General features: G+C 39.7%; 1 protein-coding gene across 1 annotated transcript in view; it reads left to right on the top strand.

The window, feature by feature from the left end:
* The first annotated feature begins 15,986 nt into the window (after positions 1-15,986).
* Positions 15,987-22,926, top strand: part of LOC118824789 (roundabout homolog 2-like) — a 138,649-nt gene continuing 131,709 nt past the window's right edge. Inside the window, exon 1 of the mRNA XM_036595192.1 lies at positions 15,987-16,440. Within this exon, the coding sequence (XP_036451085.1) occupies positions 16,386-16,440 (55 nt within the window). The 5' untranslated portion in view covers positions 15,987-16,385. The remainder of the gene's footprint in view (positions 16,441-22,926) is intronic.

The raw sequence follows: 22,926 nt of genomic DNA on the forward strand, positions 1-22,926 counted from the left end.
TGCGCTGGTCTGAGCGGATCAGACACAGCAGTGCTGCTGGAATTTTTAAACACTGTGTCCACTCACTGTCCACTCTATTAGACACTCCTACCTTGTCAGTCCACCTTGTAGATGTAAAGTCAGAGACAATAGCTCATCTGCTGCTGCACAGTTTGTGTTGGTCATCCTCTAGTCCTTCATCAGTGGTTACAGGACTCTGCACACAGGACGCTGTTGGCTGGATATTTTAGGTTAGTGGACTATTCTCAGTCCAGCAGTGACACTGAGGTGTTTAAAAACTCCAGCAGCACTGCTTGTCTGATCCACTCAGACCAGTGCAACACACACTAACACACAACCACCACGTCAGTGATACTGTAGTGCTGAGAATGATCTACCATCCAAATAGTAACTGCTCTGTGAGGGTCCATGGGGGTCCTGACCACTGAAGAACAGGGTAAAAGGGGGCTAACAAAGTATGCAGAGAAACAGATGGACTACAGTCTGTAATTGTAGAACTACAAAGTGCACCTATATAGTAAGTGGAGCTGATAAAATGGACAATGAGCGTAGAAACAAGGAGGTGGTCATAATGTTATGCCTGATCGGTGTATTTAAAAATATGTTTAAGGCCAAACTAATCTTAAAACTACACTGTAAAAAACTGTAATTTTTACCACAATGTCCTCTGCTCAATCTAGTATGATACTTAAAATGTAGGTTGCGGTTTTATACAGCATCCTGTGGTGAATTCTTTGAAACCATTACAGTACAGGCAGATTAAACTGTGTTTTAGCTGTGCATATGTCACAGAATTCACCCCTACATTGTTTTAATCACTTTTGGTGGCTTTAATGTCTCACCATTCTGAAGCATATAAATAACAGTGTGAGCTAACCAGGCTGAAGTGCAGCCACACATATCCTCTTCTACTTTGTGGTAAAAAAAATGGTTACGTTTGACTTTCCCTTTTCATTAATCACATTTATTGTGGCAAAGCAGATCTGGTTTATACAACATAAAATTTGATTAAATTAATTATGTTCATTTACCAACTATCCCCGCAGTCTGTTACAGTTACCCTCACCTATGTGGTCAGCTGTAATGTTTGCACTCGTGCCACTTACAGCTGAATTGTTTGCTGGAAAGGTTGCGTTTTCATTTGTAGCAAAATATTATATAAATTATTATTAATCTTCCCCAAAAACTTTTAACATTATTCAACAGAAGCATCCTCTAGCCTTGTTAGCTTATCTGGTGGCCTACAGACTCAGACACCACAGTACAGGTTTGAATCGGTCTGCTCTGCTGTTACGAGTGTAGACGATAAAACTCATGTCCTCACGCCTCAGAGAGCAAAGTGGAGCGGTTGGTGTTGAAGTAAGAAAAAGCCAAAATCAAACCTGCTCTGTGGGTTTTGAGTTGTAGCCAAGGCCAGGCTAACACTAGTGCAACATGAGTTAGTAGGCTAAAGGTTCCACCCACCACAGTACAGGTGTACTTGGTTTCAGCTGACACTCATAAAGAGGACAAAAGACACTGAAAGCAAAAAACTGAGTGACTGGTGTAGCATTTAGTCTGTTAGTGATTTGCTGAAGCACTTGTATGTAGTTTTCCTCAGTATTGATGGTTCCGATTTAGCAGCTCAGTGGATGGAAAAAGAACCCATAACCAGTTTCACCAGTAGACACCAGCGCAAAACAGAACAGTACAGCCTTTTGGTACAACCATTTGGCTCTACAACAGAAAATAAACCTTATTGTACAGCGGTGTTCCTTCCCGTACTAGGAATAAACGACTCAAGCGGAGTGTGATCTACTTTACTATCCAATCACTACTAGGATTTACTGGATACATACAGAAGATGACAGTACAAAAAAGTAACATCTCATGTTTCTACACTAAAAGTCATACTTTTTGTGTCAGATTTGATAATCCATTTGATAATCTTCAGTTTGTGTTTAATTACTCTTCATCTGACTTGGTCAGTTACAGAAAAAGGAAAAGACTGTGACCCCTTGTAACAAGATAGGGGTGAGTAAAAATTCAGTGCAATACAAAAAAAGAAGGGTCATTAATACATGATTAGATAAGTCAATAAAAAATGTGTGCACTATGACTGGCCTGCTAGTTCAATGTAGCTGAAATATATAATAACTTAGTTCCTAAATAGAATACTTCATACAAAAAGTCAAAACATCACTGATTATCACTGTTTTTTTCAAATGAGCAAGATGTTTTGCTGTTTTCAAAAGGCTTAAATAGATGAAAAAACAGTCTAACAGGCATTTTTAGGATCAGTAATTCTTTATTTATTTGATTTGTTGTTAGTTAAGGCTCAGTATGTTTGTTCTGGTGGAGTGATAGTGTAATAGAAAAAGAATGCAATAAATAACGCACAGTCCAATACTGTGAAAACTTCTTAATATACAAACAGTATAATAATATATTAATGTCTGTTAGTATACTACTAAATTTTAAGTGCTTATATACTTTTTCTCAATATACTGTTATTCAGTCTCATATTCTGGGGTGGCTGGTATAAATGGCCTGGCAGGGCTAAGCCCTCCTCTCTCACAGAAAAACAGCATCAAATATGGCTTAATTATTGGCATATATAATTAATATATGCAATTAATTGCTATTAACAAAAGCCTAGAAGCTGATTATTTTGGAATTCTGTGGATCTAACAACAGCACCAGCAATAGCTATAAGAAATGTATGAACTGGCTAAGACCAGGTTGATTTACAGCGCATGCTGTAGATTTAAACAGCCTAGTCAAGTGTGTTGTGAAATATCACACACAGTGAAATGTCCTGAAGATTTTGGCTATGTTTTTAATCCTATGCCGTCCAGCTCTGACATCCAGACAGATACAGTGATAAAATTATGGGCATGTGCCACACATACTAAGTTTATCACAACATCATTATCGATGCTATGTTTAAGAATCTTCTACGGCTCTGGACACATCTAAATTTCATAATTTTTATTTACATCTTCATTTTGTCCTAGTAATTATTTGAATCCTGCGAAGTTGCACAGGAACTCGCATATTAGAATTATTTTATACTCTTTTCTGCAATCAAATTTTATAGGTTTTATATTCTTAAAAATATTGATTTCAAACTCTAGAACGGTATTTCTTATTTATTGATTTTTTTTTTCTTTGTATGTTGCTGTGTTACAAACTACTTCAGTAAAGATGTGAACTTAAAAACTGTATTTGAACATTATTAAAAAAAAAACATGTTGGTGATCTGCTGATCTGGTCAAACAACTGCTGTGCACTGTCATTCTTCTGCCTCCCAAAACACAGATGAATTTTATATTACTTGCTACAGGACTCATCTCATAGCTTCATAGCTGTAACTGGGAAGGGACTTCTCAAATGTGATGCTACTGCATATGAGATGTTGATAAGATGTACTTCTTTAGTGTCCATTCAATATTGTAATATTTATCACTGCTTATATTCAATGTGTGTTTTCGGGTGGGGTGATTCAGGCAGAGTTCAAGTGGATCTGTAAAAAGATTAAAAGGAGAAAAATTAAGGATGTTTCTTGATTAGTCAACAGATGCATGTCTTTACATACTGAACATAATTGATTAAGTAATGGTGTTCAAATCAAACTGTCTTGTGAAACAGCTTACCTTGTCTCCAATGCTGACATTAGACGAATCAGTCTTTTTGCTGTTCTCGAGGTTGTTCCTGAGGCTGATGCTGAAAAAAAAGAGTCCTGTAAATACGCTCAACTCAGACAAACTCAGACAAAGAAACTCAAGCAATGAAAGCCAAAAAGATTTGATGTGTTGTGTTACCTTGTCACCCTTGTCAACTGGCAATCCTGCAAACACAGGAACAAGAAGATGAGGTTCTGCACAAACACGCTATACCTGTGCTGTAGCATTTACACCCATAACGTACAAACACATATAAAGAAAACGTTCTCACCTTCTCAGCAAACATCAGACCAAAGACAAAGATCACACGTTTCCAGACAGTCCCTGTATCAGTTTTGAACAGAGAGAGTTTTCAGCCGAACACTTTTTAATTACTTTTACATCCTGGCTGTCTTCATAATATCACCTCTGAGGTACCTGTCTTTAAACTCAAATGTGTAAATAATGTATAAAGAGATATATTTATAACGTGTAAAGAGATATATTTGGCAGTTACATAATATCTCATAACACAAACAGTGCTTTTCCAGTAGATTTTTAAACTGAAGTCTAATACTTACAGCATGTCTACCACCACAAAGAAGAATTCAGATCCAGTGGAAACCTTGGAAAGAGAGACAGAAACAGTAAAGACATACTGCCTTAATTTTGTAAATTGATCATGCAAATATTTACATCACCTCTTAATGAAAATGAAACTTAAAAACAATAAGAAAACTGAAATAAAACTTACCTTATCAAATACAGGGAAAATACACAAACAAAACTAAACAAATACATCAATGCTAACAATATGAGTTGCCAGTGTATTAACCAACTCTACTTTTTATCTACTTTGCATTTTATCAGGTACACCTACCATATACAGGGACACTGTATGTTTACAATTATGGACTGTAGCCCATCTGTTGCTGCAGACACCCTCAATGGAAAGGAATCACCACAGGACCACCACTGACCAGATTTGGGCGAGGGACCATTCTCAACACAGCAGTGACACTGACATGGTTGTGTGTGGCTAGAGTTTTTATACACTGTGTAAAATTACTGGACAATTGATTACATACACCTACCTTGTTGATGCACCTTTAAGGTGTACAGTTAAGAGGCTATAGCTAATGATTAAATCTTGTGCAATAATTTGTGTGAGTCATTCTCTAGTCTCTACTTATCTTAGGACCATCGTTCTATAGACACTGCTGTGCCTGATACACTCAGCACACTGCAACACCCACAACATATTGCTACAATATTGGTGTCACTGCTGTACTGTGAATGGTCTCCCACCCAAATAATATCAGGTCAGCAGTGATCCTGTGATGGTCCTATTGACGGACAAGACAGAGGGAGGCTGGCACGGCAGCAGATGTACTAAAAGTACCCGATAAAATGGCCATAATGTAGATCTAACAAATAAAGCAGTAACTAAGTGTAAATGCTAGTTATACAGTAATGTAGATACTCAGATACAGTGAAATATTGTAACAAATGTTACCAGTAAATATGCTAAAATAAAACATTAATATTGAAGTCATGAAAAGAAGAAGAGATGGTACACTGTAAAAAATGGAACCGTGGGGAAACTGATTTAGAGTGTTAGTGAGATTTTGAATGGTTATTACTATTAACTCTTATATTGCTCAATGTTTGATTCAATCAAAGTATTTACTTGACTTAAATAAACCTACTTAACCAACTTGTTACCACATGATGTACATTTTTCACATTGACTAAACATTTTTTACAGTGTAGAGAAAGTAGGGAGGGGCTGTAATTAGAGAAGGGGAAGGAAATGAAAGGAAGAAGGATCGAAAGAACTGTCGGATGTTCAGATGTCCTCCAGCCTGTTTAGAAGACCCTCAGTGTGGTCCTCAAGAATCTCCCACACAGTAGTGGCCACAGACTCAGGAGCTTCATACGTGGCCTCCTCCAGAGTAAAGATGCTTTCCAGAAAGACCAGCATCGCTTTCTGAGAAACAGAGTTAGAGGCTGTTACCAAATGAGCCAAACAAAACCTCTCAACAGAAAATCACATCTTTTCTACTTTACATTGCTCAAAGGGAGCTGTGATGTGTTGTGATGGATTCTGAGAGTTACCTGGACCTGGAGAAAGTACGTCTGAGCTCTGGGTCTGCTCTGCTGGGTGGTTGCAGAGAAAGAGGACATCACGGTCATCAGAAGATCAAGAAATCCTCCTGGCCTCTGAAAAAATGAGACATGAAAAAGAGCAATAATATTTAGTTGAGCTAGGCCCCCATGTATCAACTCTAATCTAGAACCAGTTTTGACTTGGATAATTGTGAAAAAGTATTTGGGATTGCTGGTGTTAAATCAACATTCAGAATCTATATCCCCTGATATCTGGGACACAAGACATACATTCCACTGAAAAAACAGAAAGATCTCTTACTGGACAAATCTGAAGCTCCTCTCCTGCCTGAATCCGGAACATCACAACTTCATAGACAACATCCATGAAGTTGAAGTGCCGAATCTGAGAGAATGAGAAAACATTAGTGTCACAGCACAATCCATTCGTCCACAGCACAAGCATGTGAATAAAACGTATTTAGTCGAACTCACTCCAATCTCCGCCAGCTCCTCTTCAATACCTTCACGACAGGAAGGACTCTGAGCCATCGCCAGCAGCTGGTCGTATAACTGCTGGAAGACAGTCAGATCCTGCAGCAATAAAAATAGAGATGTTCAAATCCGCATTTTTAAAATAATTTATATTACATTATGTAATTTACTATGATGCTTGTTTCCTAAATTATGATTATACTGTTACCCTGTCGTTTAGGCTGGCCAGTTCGTCCAAAATGATGCTGCCAGACTCGCAGATATACTGGCGACACTCAACATTGCTGAGTATAAGCTACATATAAAGAAATGAAGCAAAAGGTGATAAGAAAGGAAAAACTGGCTACGCATTGCTACTTAAAAACAGTTTTATGTGGTGTCACCTACAGTGAAAGCCTGGCGCAGGGCGGTCAGTTTTAGGGGAAAGTTTCCTATCCCCTTAATCATTGAGTAGGCACTGTGGAAAAGGAGTACATTTTACATGTGAACATTAAACAAATTGATTTCAGAATGAAAATTAACATAAACACCAAGATTCCATTACAACGTAAAAATACTTAAAAAAAATACTTACTGCAGAGAGGGTACCTCCCGAGCCACAGGGTCAGCACTGCCTCCAGCTGCCTATAATACCAAATATTCAACTTCTGTTACAGCCATGTGCAGCCCAGGATGTTACAACTAGCCTAATAATAGTAATCTGTTTAGTTTTACCTCAGGAGAGCTCTGACCAGTAGGAGCTGGGCCAGGCCGAGGATCAGGAGACATGCTGGGCTCAGGCTGAGGGTCTGGCTCAGTGGGGATCACTTCTGAGTCTGAGTTAGCACAGAAGGTCCACTCATCATGGCTGATGACGAGGGCCTGACGAGTGCGGGAGACCTCTGTCACCTGTAGAACAACACATACTCAATACATGGCATCTTTTTCTCAAGGATAAATATGCTAGCACTGATTAAAACATGTTTAGAGTACCAGAACTCCGCTGGAAGTTGTGAAGGTGGAGTGCTCGGTGAACATACAAGATGCCACACGAGTCAGGTGACCTTCAATGCGCTGAAAAAGAAACAACAGAAACTCAGCTCTTTACATCAGCGTTACAATGTGAGTATAGCTCCATCACAAGGCCAGGCTTGAGTGAACAAAAACATGGGATGAGATATCTTACCTCGGCCAGGGTGACCCTTGCTGCAGAAGCGTACCAGATGGGGCTCTGTAACAAAGGATATGATCATCGTGTGGCTAATCTGAAGAACAATTCCTAATAATTCGTACCAAATGAATTACTGGTAATGAAAATGACTGCAATAGGAAAATGTTACCTTAGAAGATGTTAAGAAAAAGTCATTGGTGAGAATCCACCAGGACCAAACGACTGCCCCCCGCATCAGCAGCACGTAATGCCGCCTGACACAAATCCTCTGGAGAATAAACATACATGCACAATAAAGCTAGAGTTAAGATTAAAAATACCAAACAGGTGTTTGTGAACACACGTAGAAGTACATACCTGGTTGTCTCTGTTGTGCCATCGTGTATAGGAGAACCGCAGAGTCCAGAACGAACGCTGCAGTCCTCCATGGAACTGCAAGACCAGCGGCTCCAGAAAGAGTCTGGGACTCTGAAGTGGTACAACAATAGAACAAATGCTATTACAAAGATATATTTAAGTTAACTGTCAAATCTTAAACAATTACAATAAGCTTTGAAATTATTGTGAAGTTTAAATGTTCAGACTGCCAACGCAAATCTGATTTTTATATTATATCCAGATTGTATCCAGATTGATTTTTGATAGTCTGGATAGCTAAAACCCACATGAAATCTGATTCAAACCACATTTGGAGGTGATTTGAAATGCGATGTCAATTGGATTTTTACAGATGCGTCTGAACGCAGTGGTTGCTCAAATCGGATTTCAAAGTGTCTTTTGCGTCACACCCAATGCGACAAACAACAACATGCCGTGTCCCAATTCAGGGGCTGCATCTTTCGAAGGACGTGGTCCACGAAGCACCAAAATGAGACGGTCTGCTTTACGCCGGATTTTTGTTTTGCGTCACAGCAAGGCTGTTCCTGTCCTTACCACTGCACCGCGAAACGCGGTTCCTGTCAAGTTCTTTTAAAGTTCTATAAAGATGAAGCCAGAACCTTAGATTTAAAATAAAAATCTTTTCTTAGAGCTGGAGATGCTTCACCACTAACTACTGATGAGATGAGGGTTTTTTCACATTTATATTGTTAGCTATTCGCCATAATTTAAACCCAATACTTATATTTAAAAGTGTACTCTTCAGCCGCCGTTCGCTCCTCTGCTGATGTTGCCATGTTCTCAAATCTCTGTTGGCATGCAATGAACCTCAGGATATGTTGCCTGGCGAAGGATCCCCCTGTTGGATCCTTCGTTACCATGGAAATGAAGGAGCCTTTGAAATGGGACAGCCTAGTTGTGCCACTGTGACGTAATCGTTCTTTAAATGCAGCGTCTGAAGGATGCAGCCACTGAATTGGGACACAACTAACATGAAATCCAGAATGACAGAAGTGCTGGGATTCAAAAAGAGTGCCAACGATTCATGCTGAGAATTTTGCCAGAGAATTTTGAAAAGCTTGGGGGGCGAGATGATGCACCTCAATCTCTCCTGTATCCGTGTTTAAAATGAGAAGGGTCTAGCTGCAGAGCCGGAGTACCGCACTCTCAACACCTTACTGTCAGCCCCGCACTCTCAGCTCCGGATATGATGCCACGTAAAGGTCAAGAGGCTTGCCAGTTGTAACATGGAGAGCATGGGAGACGTAGGTACAGATGCCTATTACCAGAGAACGTGCTCTGATATTACTGCATAATGTTTAAGAAACCCTCAGATATCAATCTGAAGAACCATTTAACCAAGAGCGTTTCACGTTAAACTTCTCTCCTAGGGCCGGGTCTGACTGCAATTCTGAAAAGAACCACTAGAGGCGTACTTGTAAGGAGCTGATAGCCCAGGTCTGAAAGTGCGGTTTGGAGTTTGCATAGTGCTGTTTAAAATCCGCATAACCAGCGTAGCTGCGTAGTTTCTCACGCCTACGTCGTTACCACAGCAACCCATGCAGATGGGCTGGTGACGTATGGACACACAAATCTAATCTTATCAATTTTAAATACTAACAGCGCGGACAGTCGCCTCAAAAGAGATGATCTGAGAAATAAATCTGATTCGCCTGCGGTGTGAACTTAGACTTAGTCTATTTCATGTGGGTGGAGCTGGATACTGACCTCAGGCTGGTCTCTGTAGGGCTGGGTGGTGAAACCGGCGTACAGCTCACACAAAACGCTCGGTTCCACCAGAGGAGAGGCAGCTGGGAGTCTCTGAACCTCAGAAGGCTCTGAAAAACATTTAACAGACATTCCTGAACCTGAAGACTCCGACATTTTCTGTATTTTAAAAGTCCAAATCCCTGCGGCACGTCATCCATCACTGCTCTGAAGGAGGTGTCGACTTTAGCTAGCTAACGCTAGCTAGTTGAGTTAACGTTAGCTGCAGATGTGAGTATGTAACTAGTCATATTTACTCACTTACAAACACGGTATGTATGTATATCTGTGTGTTTATTTTTAAATGTTTAAATTAAAAAGAGCTAACTGACCTTCGACCGTCGTCCGTCTCCGCTGCCGATCTCCAAACGTCGAGGAGAGCAGATAGTACGCCCCGACGGTGGTGGCCGCGGCTCCAGCCGCAAACAGCAGAGGGCGCCACCGTATCTTCACTCCGGACACGATGGCGTTGATATTCAAGAAACGCTGCATCGTTGAAGAGCACAGATGATCGCACTGTTGAGAGCACAGAAAACACAGCTAATCGCGTTGGGTGTCGGTGAACGACTGAGGCTCAACGTTCTTTTCTCACTGTTTTATCATGGCTCAAGTTCCATGTCGGTGACGTCAGTATAGAGGTTTACATTTAAACGTTTACAAGATAAACATGTTTATTTGCTTTCAAAAACTGGTCTCGCGGGCAGCGTTAACCCTAGTAGACGCTTCTACGTCACTAATGTCATTAAGAATACGGCTCGCCATTTTGGTTGGCGAGCTGTAACCCTTGTGCTCTGATAGAGCCCGTCTGCTCACACTTAGTGCAGCTAAAACCCTGCAGGAGGATGAAGACCAATCTAAATAGACCAGAATGTGGACACTTTATAACGTTACAGCCTCAACAATACGCTACGAGGAGAAGATCAGCTTGATTGGTGGACAGGATGTGTATATCCTGCATATCTCCAGAGTTTATAAAAATGCAGATTTTAGCTACAAAAAATAAGATAAATAAGTGGCTACCAAAACTTCCAAAGCTCTTAAACAATAAACTTACACACACACACACACACACACACACACACATATATATATATATATATATATATATATATATATATATATATATATATATATATATATATAATGCTGAAGGTAGCTTCCTTTTTGCCAGCTTTTAAATTGTATCTTCCGTTCCACCTTAACCTTTTCAACTCCTTGGGATCACCGGTGGTTCCAAAACGCACTTCGTCATATTCTTCATAACTTTAATATTTCATAAGCTAGGTGGGTGTCATATGAGAGCTGTAACTGTCTTCTTTCCAGTTAAATAGATGGGTAATGTAATTTGAAACCCTTATAATAGAAGAAGCTGAACTCACAATTTTTTTTGTCTACTGAAAGTCGACCGATTTTTCCACAATTCTGGGCTATAAACTATAAACAGATGGCGTCTCTTCAGTGATCTGCTCTGTAAAAATGATTTTTTATAAAATAATACAAAGAGCGTCTAAGATTTTTGGCTTTCAGCAGTAAATTGTAAGCATATAGCAATATATGTATGATCATAGAACACATTTTTTGTTAATTTGAAGGAAACTTTTACAAAAAATAAATAAAATAAAAATGTACATTTATTTAATGCAGTTACTGAATAATTTGCCTTACGATTTGGTCATGTAAATTCAGATGGAAAAACCAAGAAGCTGGCGAATAGGAAGTTAACCTCAGCTTACCTCAGTAAATGCTTAATCAGGAAATTCCTTGAACCTTCATTTGGACATGTTTAATGAGCAGCTAATGAGCAGCACAGAAGAGCTATTATCAGCCGCTGGAGCTGCTGGACTGCTGAACAGCCTGAACCACAGACTTGTATACTTCACCTACTACACTAATGAGTGCACTTCTAATAGTAGTTGCATTATTTTCTGCATACTGTTCAGTGTGCTAGTATGCGGTTTGGGACGCGCCAACAACAACAAAAAAAAAAACAGCGCAAATCTCAGCTGTTCAGATTTTAGCTACCGTTTGTTATCACTGCAGCAACAAATCAAATAAAATAAAATATTAAAAATAAATATAAATATTTATAGCTTTATCTCATTACACTGCGGTGCCGAATGAATCTACCAAAATGGTGGCAGCACGACTGTGTGATGTCAGTGGAGAACTATGCCTTCCATAGTGAGTGAACTGATGACAGCATGCTCACTTCACTAAACTGTAATTTTGAGAGTTTACTGGTTCACTAAATGTACTAAATAGATGGAAGATGGATGTTTATTTGTTATGTAAGTCTCTGATAAAGTGTGAAAAACAAGAAAGCCTAGAGACTGCTAACTTTATATATAAATATATATGTGTATATATATTCCCCCCATCAGCTGTTGTTTTACTGTTCAACATGGTGGTCTTTAGAGTGCTCTGTTTGCAATGTATGCCTTGTTTGCCCATACAATGACTGACAATTTATATAATAATAATAATAATAATAATAATAATAATTTGTTGCTTTTGTTTCTTTTTTTTTGGTGTTTTGAGTTCTGTAATTTTACAGTATGCAATTTTGAATGCTCATTGTTGGGTTGACCCTCAGAAGACCCTGCTGGGCCTGGTAATACAATGGTGTAATTCAGTATTAATTGTCCTACTTCTCACTCATAGCTGTCTGAAACAAGCAGAGGAAAGCTGATGAAAGTGCAGAACATTTTTGATTATATGATATATGATATTTTATCATGATTTGAAATTGATTATTTAATTATTTTAATGAGTCTTTATTTTTAGTCTTTTTTTGTGGAAAGTAAAAACATCCTTTACAGTTTTGTCATGTTTTTCCATTTTGACAGAAGAGTGGAGACTCAAAACTGTTAATACAGAATGTGAATGTGACTGCAAACATAATTGCATAGTTTATCTAGTTAATGGCGTTTATCTTAAAACTGTTGTAAAACAACGTCTCAGGAATCAGGCAGTGTATTTGTAACTATACATAGATACACACACACACACACATATATATATATATATATATATATATGTATATATATGTATATATATATATCTATATATATATCCTATCACTACCACTGTGAACAATTCAGACTCTGTAAGCTCTAGAATTGAAATGACCAAATTATGCAGTAATATGGAAAAATCAGTACCTGATTACTACTGAGGGTACATTTACATTGCTTGTATCTCAGGACACACACAAAAAAATCTTTTTTTTCTAACAGTGTAGGAACCAAAATTGTACAGATTCAGAGAAGTTCTCTACTTATTTTACTTGTATATATGTGAATGATCAGATGATCAAAAAGCCAAACAAGCAAGAAATGTGAGCAAGAGAGCGCCGTCTCTAGCAGCACGCTCATCTTGTCTCATGGAGTAACTCTCTGCAGTAGTGTATGTACTGGTTTCGCTCTGTTACACCCATCTCCTTTTCCTGACCTCCCTTTCTCTGCAGAAAGCACTGGGGCTGACAGCCATCAGCACATGTTGATCTGGGTCACAGGACAGATGTCACAAGTGCAATACCTACCAGTGTCACTCGCTGCATTGTAACTGAGCACTCAAACAAGCTGCTGAGCTGGGTGTAGCAGCAGCTTTACGTAGTTTTGCGGAATGATTCACTTTGACAGCAAGCACAGGGGTCTCTCTGGACATTCCTGCAGGGTGGATTGAGTAAAATATGGTTCTTTTTTAGTGGGTTTTTTAGGGTTTTTTCCCTAGATCATGAATTTGAACATAACATCAGCCTAGGCTGTGTATAATTTAACAGAAAACAAGGAGTCCAACTGTGGTGAGACAAGTTCTTTTTCTGTGACATCTACTCTGCAACAAGTGCTTATGGATTCAGATTTCCATCTCCAGTGACCTTGTGTTGCAGTTCCATTTTACTTGAAGAATTAAAGTCAATTCTATTATATATTTCTATTAGTATCAGGTGCTCACCACATAGGATCAGGTACTCACCACATATTACTGGATGCTCACCTGATAGTATCACCAGATTTTTACAAAACCCTCCAGGCTCTGTAGAATTCCACAAATTTTTCAAAACTTTTTTTTTCAAAAATGTTTCAAAAGCTTTGGATGTCTGGTTCCTATCACCACCACTGTGATCAATTCTCATCAGGTTTCTCTGAAATGGAATTTCAAATAATTCAGAATAATACAGAATGACCCACAGTGTCACGTGTGTACCAGGAATATGTCATAGAAGGCTTTACCACCACAGTGGACAGCGCAGTGGCTGCCCACGGATACTTGATGATCATGACTGTCGGTGTCTGGCTCGAATTGTCCGTGCAAACAGACAAGTTACTCCGGCAAAAATCACACCCACATTCAATGTAGAAGGCCCTACATGCATATCCTGCAGTTCAGTGCAGCATTCTTCAGCTTCCATGGTATATGGGAGCAGAAGACCCACCAGAGTGCCTCTGTTAACACCATGACACTGGACACAACACCTCACCTGGGCTTGTGAGGTTGCTAACTGGACTCTAGAGGACTGGCAACATGTGGCGTGGTCCGAAGAGTCACAGTTCCAATCGACCCCATCAAGCCATGGACCCCAGTTGTCAACAAGGCACTGTACAGGCTGGTGATGGTTCCATACTGGTGTGGAGTGTGTTGTCACAGCATGGGTTGGGTCCACTGGTCTGTCTAAACACGTCACTGACTGGTAACCGCTACGTTTTACTGCATGGTGACCATTAGCAGCTCTTTGTGGACCATTAGCAGCTCTTTCATGTACCTCCACAATGATGGAATGTTCCAGCAGAATAATGCACTATGCCGTCAGGGCCTAAGTTGTCCAGAACTGGTTCGAGGAGCATTCTGGAGAGTTCCAACAAATGGTGTGGCCTGCATGTTTGCCCAACATGAGCCCAATCAAGCATTTATGGGATGTGGTGAAGAGGTCCATTCGCACCTGAGATCCTGCACCTACAAATATCATTGAGCTGTGGGTGGCTTTCCAGATGGCACGGCTCAACATCCCTCCAGATGTGTTTAGCCCACTTGTGGTAATCAGTGCCACGTTGAGTTGCTGCACTTCACTGGGCTAGAGGGGGTCCTACACAATACTCATTGTCACTCATCTGAGACAGGTAATAAAAAGAGTGAGGAAAACACTCCGGCTGCACTAAAGCAGCGCCGAAACGCGTCTGAGGTGGCTTGAGGTGAAAGCGCCGTGCCGAGCGCGGAGCTGCGCAGCTGCAGTGAGAAATGCTCCGTTCTAGAGAAACTTACCAAAGCAGACTTGTTCAAAGTGGTGGTAATAGTAAGCACACATCTGAAGAGTTTAATGCATTTATAATTGCTACCTTAGATCAAGCTATTACGTTAAATGGTAATGAACGCACTGCCTGAGGCCTAAGACATTGTTTTACTTCAACTGAAAAGGTTTTGGTCTACAAGATATTTTCAGAACAGACAAGTACATGCAGGGTGTTCTAAAGTAAAACAGGCTTCAGAGAAAACCTATGGCCCAGAAGAACCATTTCACCTTGCAAATAACCATTTAGGCATGAAATAGAACTAACAGAACCATTCCCTTTACTAAAGAACCCATGAAGAACCACCTTTTTAAGTGTGTAGGTTTCTCTACAATGCACAATTTCATACCAAACCACTCTGAATGACTTCATCTACATCTCGACTAAACTACATCTACATCTTCTAAATAACACCAAAAGGGTTCTTCTATTGTTACATTGTCAAGCCTGTAACAGTAGAGGAACCCTTTTTGAACCTTATAAAACACACTCGCCATCAATCTGAAGAAACCTCCACAATGCAAAGAACCCTTTCTTTGAGTGCTCATGGCTCTATATAGAGCCATTTTCTTTACTAAAGAACCCTTGAAGAACCATCTTTTTTCAAGTTTGTACATTAATAAATGTCTTCATAAATATGCGACTATTTTCTTTTGTCGACAGGGGGCGCCAAAACCTTGTGTGGTCCAAACGACCAGCAAAAATAAATAATAATAAAAATACTAAAAGTACAAATAAAATAGATTTTAAAAAGATTTAAAATGTTTTTTTTTACATTTCAGCAGTGTGCATATGTATGTATAGAATATGTATGATATATGTCTAAGTTACAAGAATTGGATATTCATCACAAACGGCATCTTGTTTTAGAACTCAGCAGTTCTCTCGGGGTGCCATTAATCCCCCTGCAATCAACTCCTACTTCGAAGAGTTTAACTCCCAACTTGTTTTAACGAAACATGGCAGTCTGAGCTCGTTGGCTGTCAGAGACACTTGTGTTTGGAGGGTGTTCTCCGGGTGTGGGCTGGAGGAGGAGATGAGGATCCACTCCGCTGGCTCTCTGCTGCCTCGTGGCGGAGCCACTGCAGCTGCGCAGCTCCGCGCTCGGCACGGCGCTTTCACCTCAAGCCAGCTCAGACGCGTTTCGGCGCTGCTTTAGTGCAGCCGGAGTGTTTTCCTCACCCTTTTTATTACCTGTCTCAGAGAGGATTCGCTCACATTCGCGTGCTGAGACAGACCCTCGGCGTCGGCGGACGCTCTCAGGCGTACGAGTGGATGGCATGGAGCGCTCGGTGGTGAAACGTGGGGAGAAGTGAAGTGATCCACCCGCGCGCGGCGTGTGCTCGCTCTCCTTAAGAATGACAACAAAACAAAATGAACTCTTCCTTCCTCTGACATTGAGAAGCGTGTGCGCGATGTGCGTCTGAAAGAAGGCGAACCGACCGTGAGAATTATTATTTCTTTTATTTTTGCGCTGCTCTTTTAGCCCTCAAGTTGTGGGACTGGACTGCACGAGAGAGAGTTGGCGCGCGCAGTGATGAGCGTTGCTATGTCACCATGAAGCTCCTGCAGTTCATCGTTTTGTGTGGGTTTCTCTACACTCACACCGACGGTAAGCTCTGAGCTCTTATGAGCGGCTTTTGTCTAGTTTTATTCAACTTGTCCCGTGTCTTAACTGTCTTAACATACTGCCAGTCAACATTTTTTTCCTTCTAAAGCAGCCTTTTGGGCTTGTTTGGGGACAGACACAGGTTATCCTATCGTTATCTCAGTGTATGCTAGCTAATTAACTGATGGTTAACTGGTGTTTCTTTAAAAACTCGGGCTAGACTAATAAATGCGAAATAAACACGTATAAAACTGCAATAATGTGACTTTTAAATGGTGTCTAGTTTGCTTAGCTACTGCACACAGAACACTTATATTGCCGCCAGTCCAAGTTGGCTTCTTATTTGAATTTTCCGTTCCACCTTAAACGGTGCTGCAGGCGCCAGAATGTAACTGCTGCATCATTTAAGGTGGAACGGAAAATTCAAATAAGAAGCCAACTTCATCCTCATTATACTGCCAGCTTTTTAGTCAAACTCAGTGGCAAAACATATTCTCTGAGATTCTCTCATACATGGCTTTCTTGTGTTTAACTCGCCCAGGCTAATTAATTTGCTTGCTCGGGCGTGTTAATTATCCTACAGTGAATCCGTGACGGCTGTTGAGCTTTTTGCCTTGTCGAATCGATAACACGGGGTCACGTTTTATCCAGCGAGCGTACTCACTGGTAAAATATCGAGCCACGTATGAAAACTGTTGTGTGCCTTTCTGTTCTGTATAGATGAGAGCTACAGGTAGAAATGTGTAGTAATTTCTCCTGCGGGGCTCTGTGGGTAGCTTATTTAATAACACCGTTAATGGGCTGCAGTCTGTAAGATTCATACTTGCAGATGTTCAGTTGAAGCTTAATAGTGCTGAGCGATAAATCGTCTGTGATACTGACACGCTGTGATATTGCTTATCGGTTTTAGGGATACGTACTAAGTTTTTATTCTGGAAATAAGGGTTGCGTCAGGTTATTGGTTACAATAGTTGTTCGTAATCCTTTGGTTTAATTTTAAGAGAAGAAAACAGCAAAGTAGTCAGAGCTGTTTCAGGTTTGTAAGACACTGTTTTAGCATAGAGCACGAATACTCAGGAAACTTTTTTGTTAACTTTATACATGTTAAATTAGATACCATATGGTGCTATATTATATTTGGAAAATATTGAGATACATGCATTTTAATGATACCATCAAGTACTAACTCTATACATAATGCATTATAATTCATCAGTAGTACACTAGTTGCTGTATTGCATTATTAATGTGCTACAACAGTGTTCGCAGAACAGTAGTAAAAGATACAGAGCATCACTCGATGATTTTCATGATCTCTCAGATCCAGGGTTCCAGTGTTATGTTGCTATCTTTTTATAACATTATCGTTCATGTTCAGGTAATCTTTTAGAGCTGCAGCACACTTGGAGTAATGTGGGGTTAAGTGACTTGTGGAAGGGCCTCCATAGACTTTCAGGGAGTACAGCATAGCTTTCACCATCCTTTATCTCCAATAACCTGTTTGCAAACTAAAAAAAAAAGTCAGAGGTCATTTTTTAGTCTATAATATTTGCACAGTTGCCTATTTATGTGAAAAAAACACTGAAGCTGCATCTCAAATCATACTATACACACTATATTAATGTATGTGCTGCCAATGATGGTGTACTATTTTTGACAAACTATATTATGAGGAAGTATGCGTTTTGAAATGCAGTTTTAAAATTATACCTGATTACCTCTTCATCACTGTTCCTACATTTGTGAACAGGAGACGTCATGACCATGTATTGAGTTTGACTTTGGGATACAGTGTCTGTGTTCATAGCCTCTGATCTCTGGTCCTTTACTGTTGTCTTTTTTTGCAAGCATAGGAAATGGACATCAGGATGTAGGTGAGGTGAAACAGTTGTAGAGGGCTTCCAGGGTCCCCCGAATCTCTTTCTCAATTGCCTGGGGAAAAACACTGAGTAGATAATTAGATAGGCGATCTTCAGATTGCATATTCTCCTTGAAGTTGATTTGTTCAAACCATTTTATGAGTACCCACTGTTTTTTGGACTTTTTTTCTGTCTAGGAGATCAAGCCCTTTAAGGTCAGGGGCTAATTATGATTCTGTCTGTATTAATCTCAAGAGGCCGAGAGTTATTACTTTAGTTTCACTACACCATTACTATAATGGTGTTGAGTGCAATTATTTTTCACAATTGTTAGCTTTCAGTTGTGTTACATTGAAACAAGCAGATGTGGTGCAGAATCATCCTTTGGGTTGTGGCACATAAAAATAAATCAAAGAAGGAACTTTATTTGATGAGACGCGTTATGTTATATCTTCTGACTGGCATTACAACACCTTTAGAGGGCAGCAAGTAATGTTTGTATGTAATGTGTGGGATGTTTGTTTATTTGAGCTCAAGCTGTTTCTGGGAGCTAGTGTTAACAGCTAAGAAGCGAGAAAGCTAATCAGCCAAATTGACCACTTTAGACTCGCGCCTAAATAGTTGCATATGATGAACAAAATAGGACAGTTAAATTGCTGATTGCACTTATGTATATGGCATTTAATCTTCAGCTAAGATGTCATGATTGTGGCAGGCCTATTCATTCATAGCTTAGAGTTTGCACTTTTGGTGTTTTTCTGCTTTTTTCTTCATGTTAAACATGACCTCATGCCCAGCTGTACTTTTTTTAAACCCTTGTGTGGTGTTGATGTTTTTGTTACTCAGTGGTCCGGTGGACCCACTGCATTATTGTTTTTTTAAATCAATACAGCCATAACAATTTATGTAAAAACACCAGTTGTTTAAAATATCACAAGTGGCCAGCGTAGGGTTCTCCTTTAGCAGCTGTAGCCAGTCAGCAGCCTGTCCATGTTGTCCACCCTCACACACACACATACACACACACACACATATACAAACACATACACACACAGACACAGACACAAACACTGACAGCAGGCCATGTAGGAGGAGAACAGAGTGAAGGGACACAGCACCTCCACACTTTTATTACCCGTGGGTTCACCCCAACACCTCATGTGTAATGTAAATGTAGGGAGGGTATACAGTGTGAAGACATTGAAATTTGTTATTTTATATGTTCTTGACAGAAAATTAGCAAAGGCCAAGGAATCTAAGGTTGAAATAAATAATAATTTGCATCATTTTTTATATTGGTAAACTCTGAAAATAGGTCCCACAGACCCAAACACCACACAAGGGTTAATAAATTCAGTTCAAATTCGTAATGCAATATATTTTACTTAAGCAGACGTGATGTTGATTCAAAGTTTAGAATCTATATTTTTAACAGAATTTATTGCCTTGTTTCTCTGAATTCCAAGTGAGAAATAAATAATACTGAATCACAAGATGATTTTGCTATTGTTGTTAGTAATGGCAACTTCTAAGGGAGATGCTACAAAGAAATTCATTCTTACGGAAAAAAATATTGCCTTCAAATCTGACAAGGCGTTGTCTTTGTTATTTACACATCCTCCCTAATTTTCAGGCTTTCAACAAAGCACATGGTGAAAATCTGTTTTCAAAGATGTACTCACACATCAGCTACACTCACAATGGTAGTTACAGTGAATGTGAGTTACTGCTTATGCTTTGAAGCTTCAGGCCGTGACAGTTCTACTGAGGTCTGCCAAACCCCCACACCGACATGATGCACATTTCCCAATTTTCCTTTTTCTTTGCTTTTGTGGGTGAGAAATAGCTCTGATTGTACAGTATGCTAATAAAGGGTAGCTGAACACCTAAGAGCGGGCTCAGAAGAGTCAGAGGTGTTTTCATGTTTTCTGTGGATGAAAGCGTGTGAAATCTGGGCAGTCATATGTACAGGAGCACTGAAAGGATTAATGAAGCAGCAGTAGTCTGAGGGAGCAGTTGAGCGTGCTTATGCGTGAGCCGCTGCGTTTGAATGAGCTGAGTCTTCGCTGGTTTGAGTCGTCTAACTTTGGCAGATTATTTGAGCTGTGCTTTATGGTGGGAATTGCTATGGTCAGACAGGCTTTGGAATCAGGCAGACAGTCTAGACAGCGGGCTTTTGAAACTGAACTCGAGATGGAATTTCATATTTAGAGGCTGTGGTGTTAAATCTTTAATGCACTCCACTGCCACGCGATGTGATGAGTGGGATGGTGGTTTTAACGATTATGTCGCTGTGAAATTTCTGTGATCTCTTAATGTCCTCATTTGCATTTTGCAGCCTTTTGACTGAAACACACTGGAACAAGTAAATGGTCGCTTAGAGTGTATGTTAGACTGAGAAACCATCTGAATTACTAGCTAATGCATCTGATTATGGCACTTATGAGCTTCTTATGCCTTGGTGCAATGACATGAATGGTGATCTCTTAGTGGATCATATTATTTGCTCATATTTGCTGCTATCATTTCTGTTTATTCTTGTGTTTGATATGAAGGAGAGTGGACCAGTATGGCAGCAATGTTAGTATGTGTTTGAGTATTGTGTGATATAAACCTAGTCAAAGGTCAGAGATGAAGTTATTGTAAGTACTGTACTTACACAGTACTGTGCAAAAGTCAAAGACTGCTCTTCATTTATTTAATTACACCAGGGGTGTCAAACTTGACCACTAAAGGAGCCATATTAAAAAATCTTAACAAATCTGTGGGCCAAAGAAAAAAATGTTTTAAATTTTTATTAAATGTTATGCTATATCTGGCCATTGTTTATTCAAAATATTTCAGCAGTAAAATACAGGCGCTTGTGGTACACCTTGAAATATTACATGAATACTTGAACTGCAGCTGAAATGCAGCTAGTGTGTTTGGTGATATGACTGGTGTGGAATTGTATAGAATTGAGGTGTAATTGCTGTACCATAGATTGTTGTTGGGGTAGGAGAGTCAGAGTGCACATAATGTTGCAGTGCATGCTGGGGACTGTAGTGCAGTGCATTGTAAAACGTTAATAGAAAATTAAAATCCTTTTGCAGGCCTTGTGTTTGACACATGGGATTTACATGGAAGCCTCAACAACTGTTTAGTATGTTCACTCTTTACCTTTATTACAGCATTCATTTTTTTTAGAAACTTGCTTTCAGTATCTAATACAAAAAATCTGCAGGGATACTTTTCCACACTTCCCAAGTTCAGTCTTAGAAGTTGGTTTTATTTTCTGCTTCTCAAGATGCAAGTAGTCCCAAACACATTTAATGATGTTGAGGTCGGTTGTCCTGAGAAAACCAGCAGTTTTGTTAGATTTGTAAATTGTCTTCTTTTTGTTTTTTTCCTTTTCGTAATAACAGCTTCTTGACAGCTACACATCCTTTCAGACTCATAGTGTTGACAGAAACAGAAATGGACAGAAACACAATGGATTTTTTTTAAACGAGTGGAGCTTTATTTTTCCTCTCTCTCTAAGACAAAAGTATCAGGTACTGCTTGTCTGATAGTGACAGTTTTGGTGATCTACCAAGTCTTGCATGGTTGTTAGGAGTCCCATTCTCTCTGTTTCTTTGAATAGTATTTTGAACTCCAGTTTTGGAAATCCCTATTTTCTCACTTATTTACTTTGACGTTCCCCTTCCATGTGGTCCTAATTTTGGACGAAGCCTGCTTAAGCTTTCCCTTTACCCTTAGTCACAAGGCTAATGTGGTTTGTCCCACCAGCTTTAACAAAACTTCACAATCCCCACAGTTTCACACGCCTTGACTGAGCAGCGTAGTAAGTGAAAGCTAACCTAGCAGGTGTAACGGAGCTGCCCGGCTAGCTCGTCTGTCTTCACTCCATTTTTTTGTTGGTCCAACCGGTAATGCCAGCATTGACACAGAAAAGCTGGAGAATATAATGAGCCACACTATTGGACACAGCAGGGTAGTCTGTAGCACCAACTGCATATGTAGCTCCAGTTTCACTCATTGCTCGTACTGTTGTCTTTAGTTTAACATGTGTTGTGTAGCACGTTGGGTGTCTTGTACAGAGTGATGTCAATCACCTGTACTTATTAGAATATTAGATTCTTGATTTTTAAGCAGTGCTTACAAAGTTTTTAATTCTAGCTTTGCTGGGTGTTTAATTAACAGTAAATTCTAGTATTAAACAAATATTTCAGATATTTTATGCTGTGTTTCCTAAGATTACAAAGGGGATCTGGTAAACTGAACTGCATTTTCCTTACCAGTTCTTATGTACGTTATTCATCATCTACAATCCCCTTATAACTCTAAAGGCTGTTAGGATTTGCTGCTCAGTTCTGCGTGACATTGAGCAAACTTTTACTCATTTACATCATTTCACATGCACTGATAATGAATAGGACATATGCTGTCCTCACTGGAGTAGGTTGGGCATATAGCTAAGACATCAGGCTCTACTTTGGTAATATTAAGAGAAAGACTCTGAGTTTAAATCTTTACTGAAGGAGTCAAGATTCCAACTGTAACACCCAAAGTAAAGAATATTTAACTTTAATTGTTAGCTTTAAATGTCTGTCTTTAATCTAGAGAGCTGCTATAAAATGTCAACATTCAC

Source organism: Colossoma macropomum, unplaced genomic scaffold (genome assembly GCF_904425465.1).
Source record: "Colossoma macropomum unplaced genomic scaffold, Colossoma_macropomum, whole genome shotgun sequence".
In the NCBI taxonomy this organism is placed as follows: Eukaryota; Metazoa; Chordata; class Actinopteri; order Characiformes; family Serrasalmidae; genus Colossoma; species Colossoma macropomum.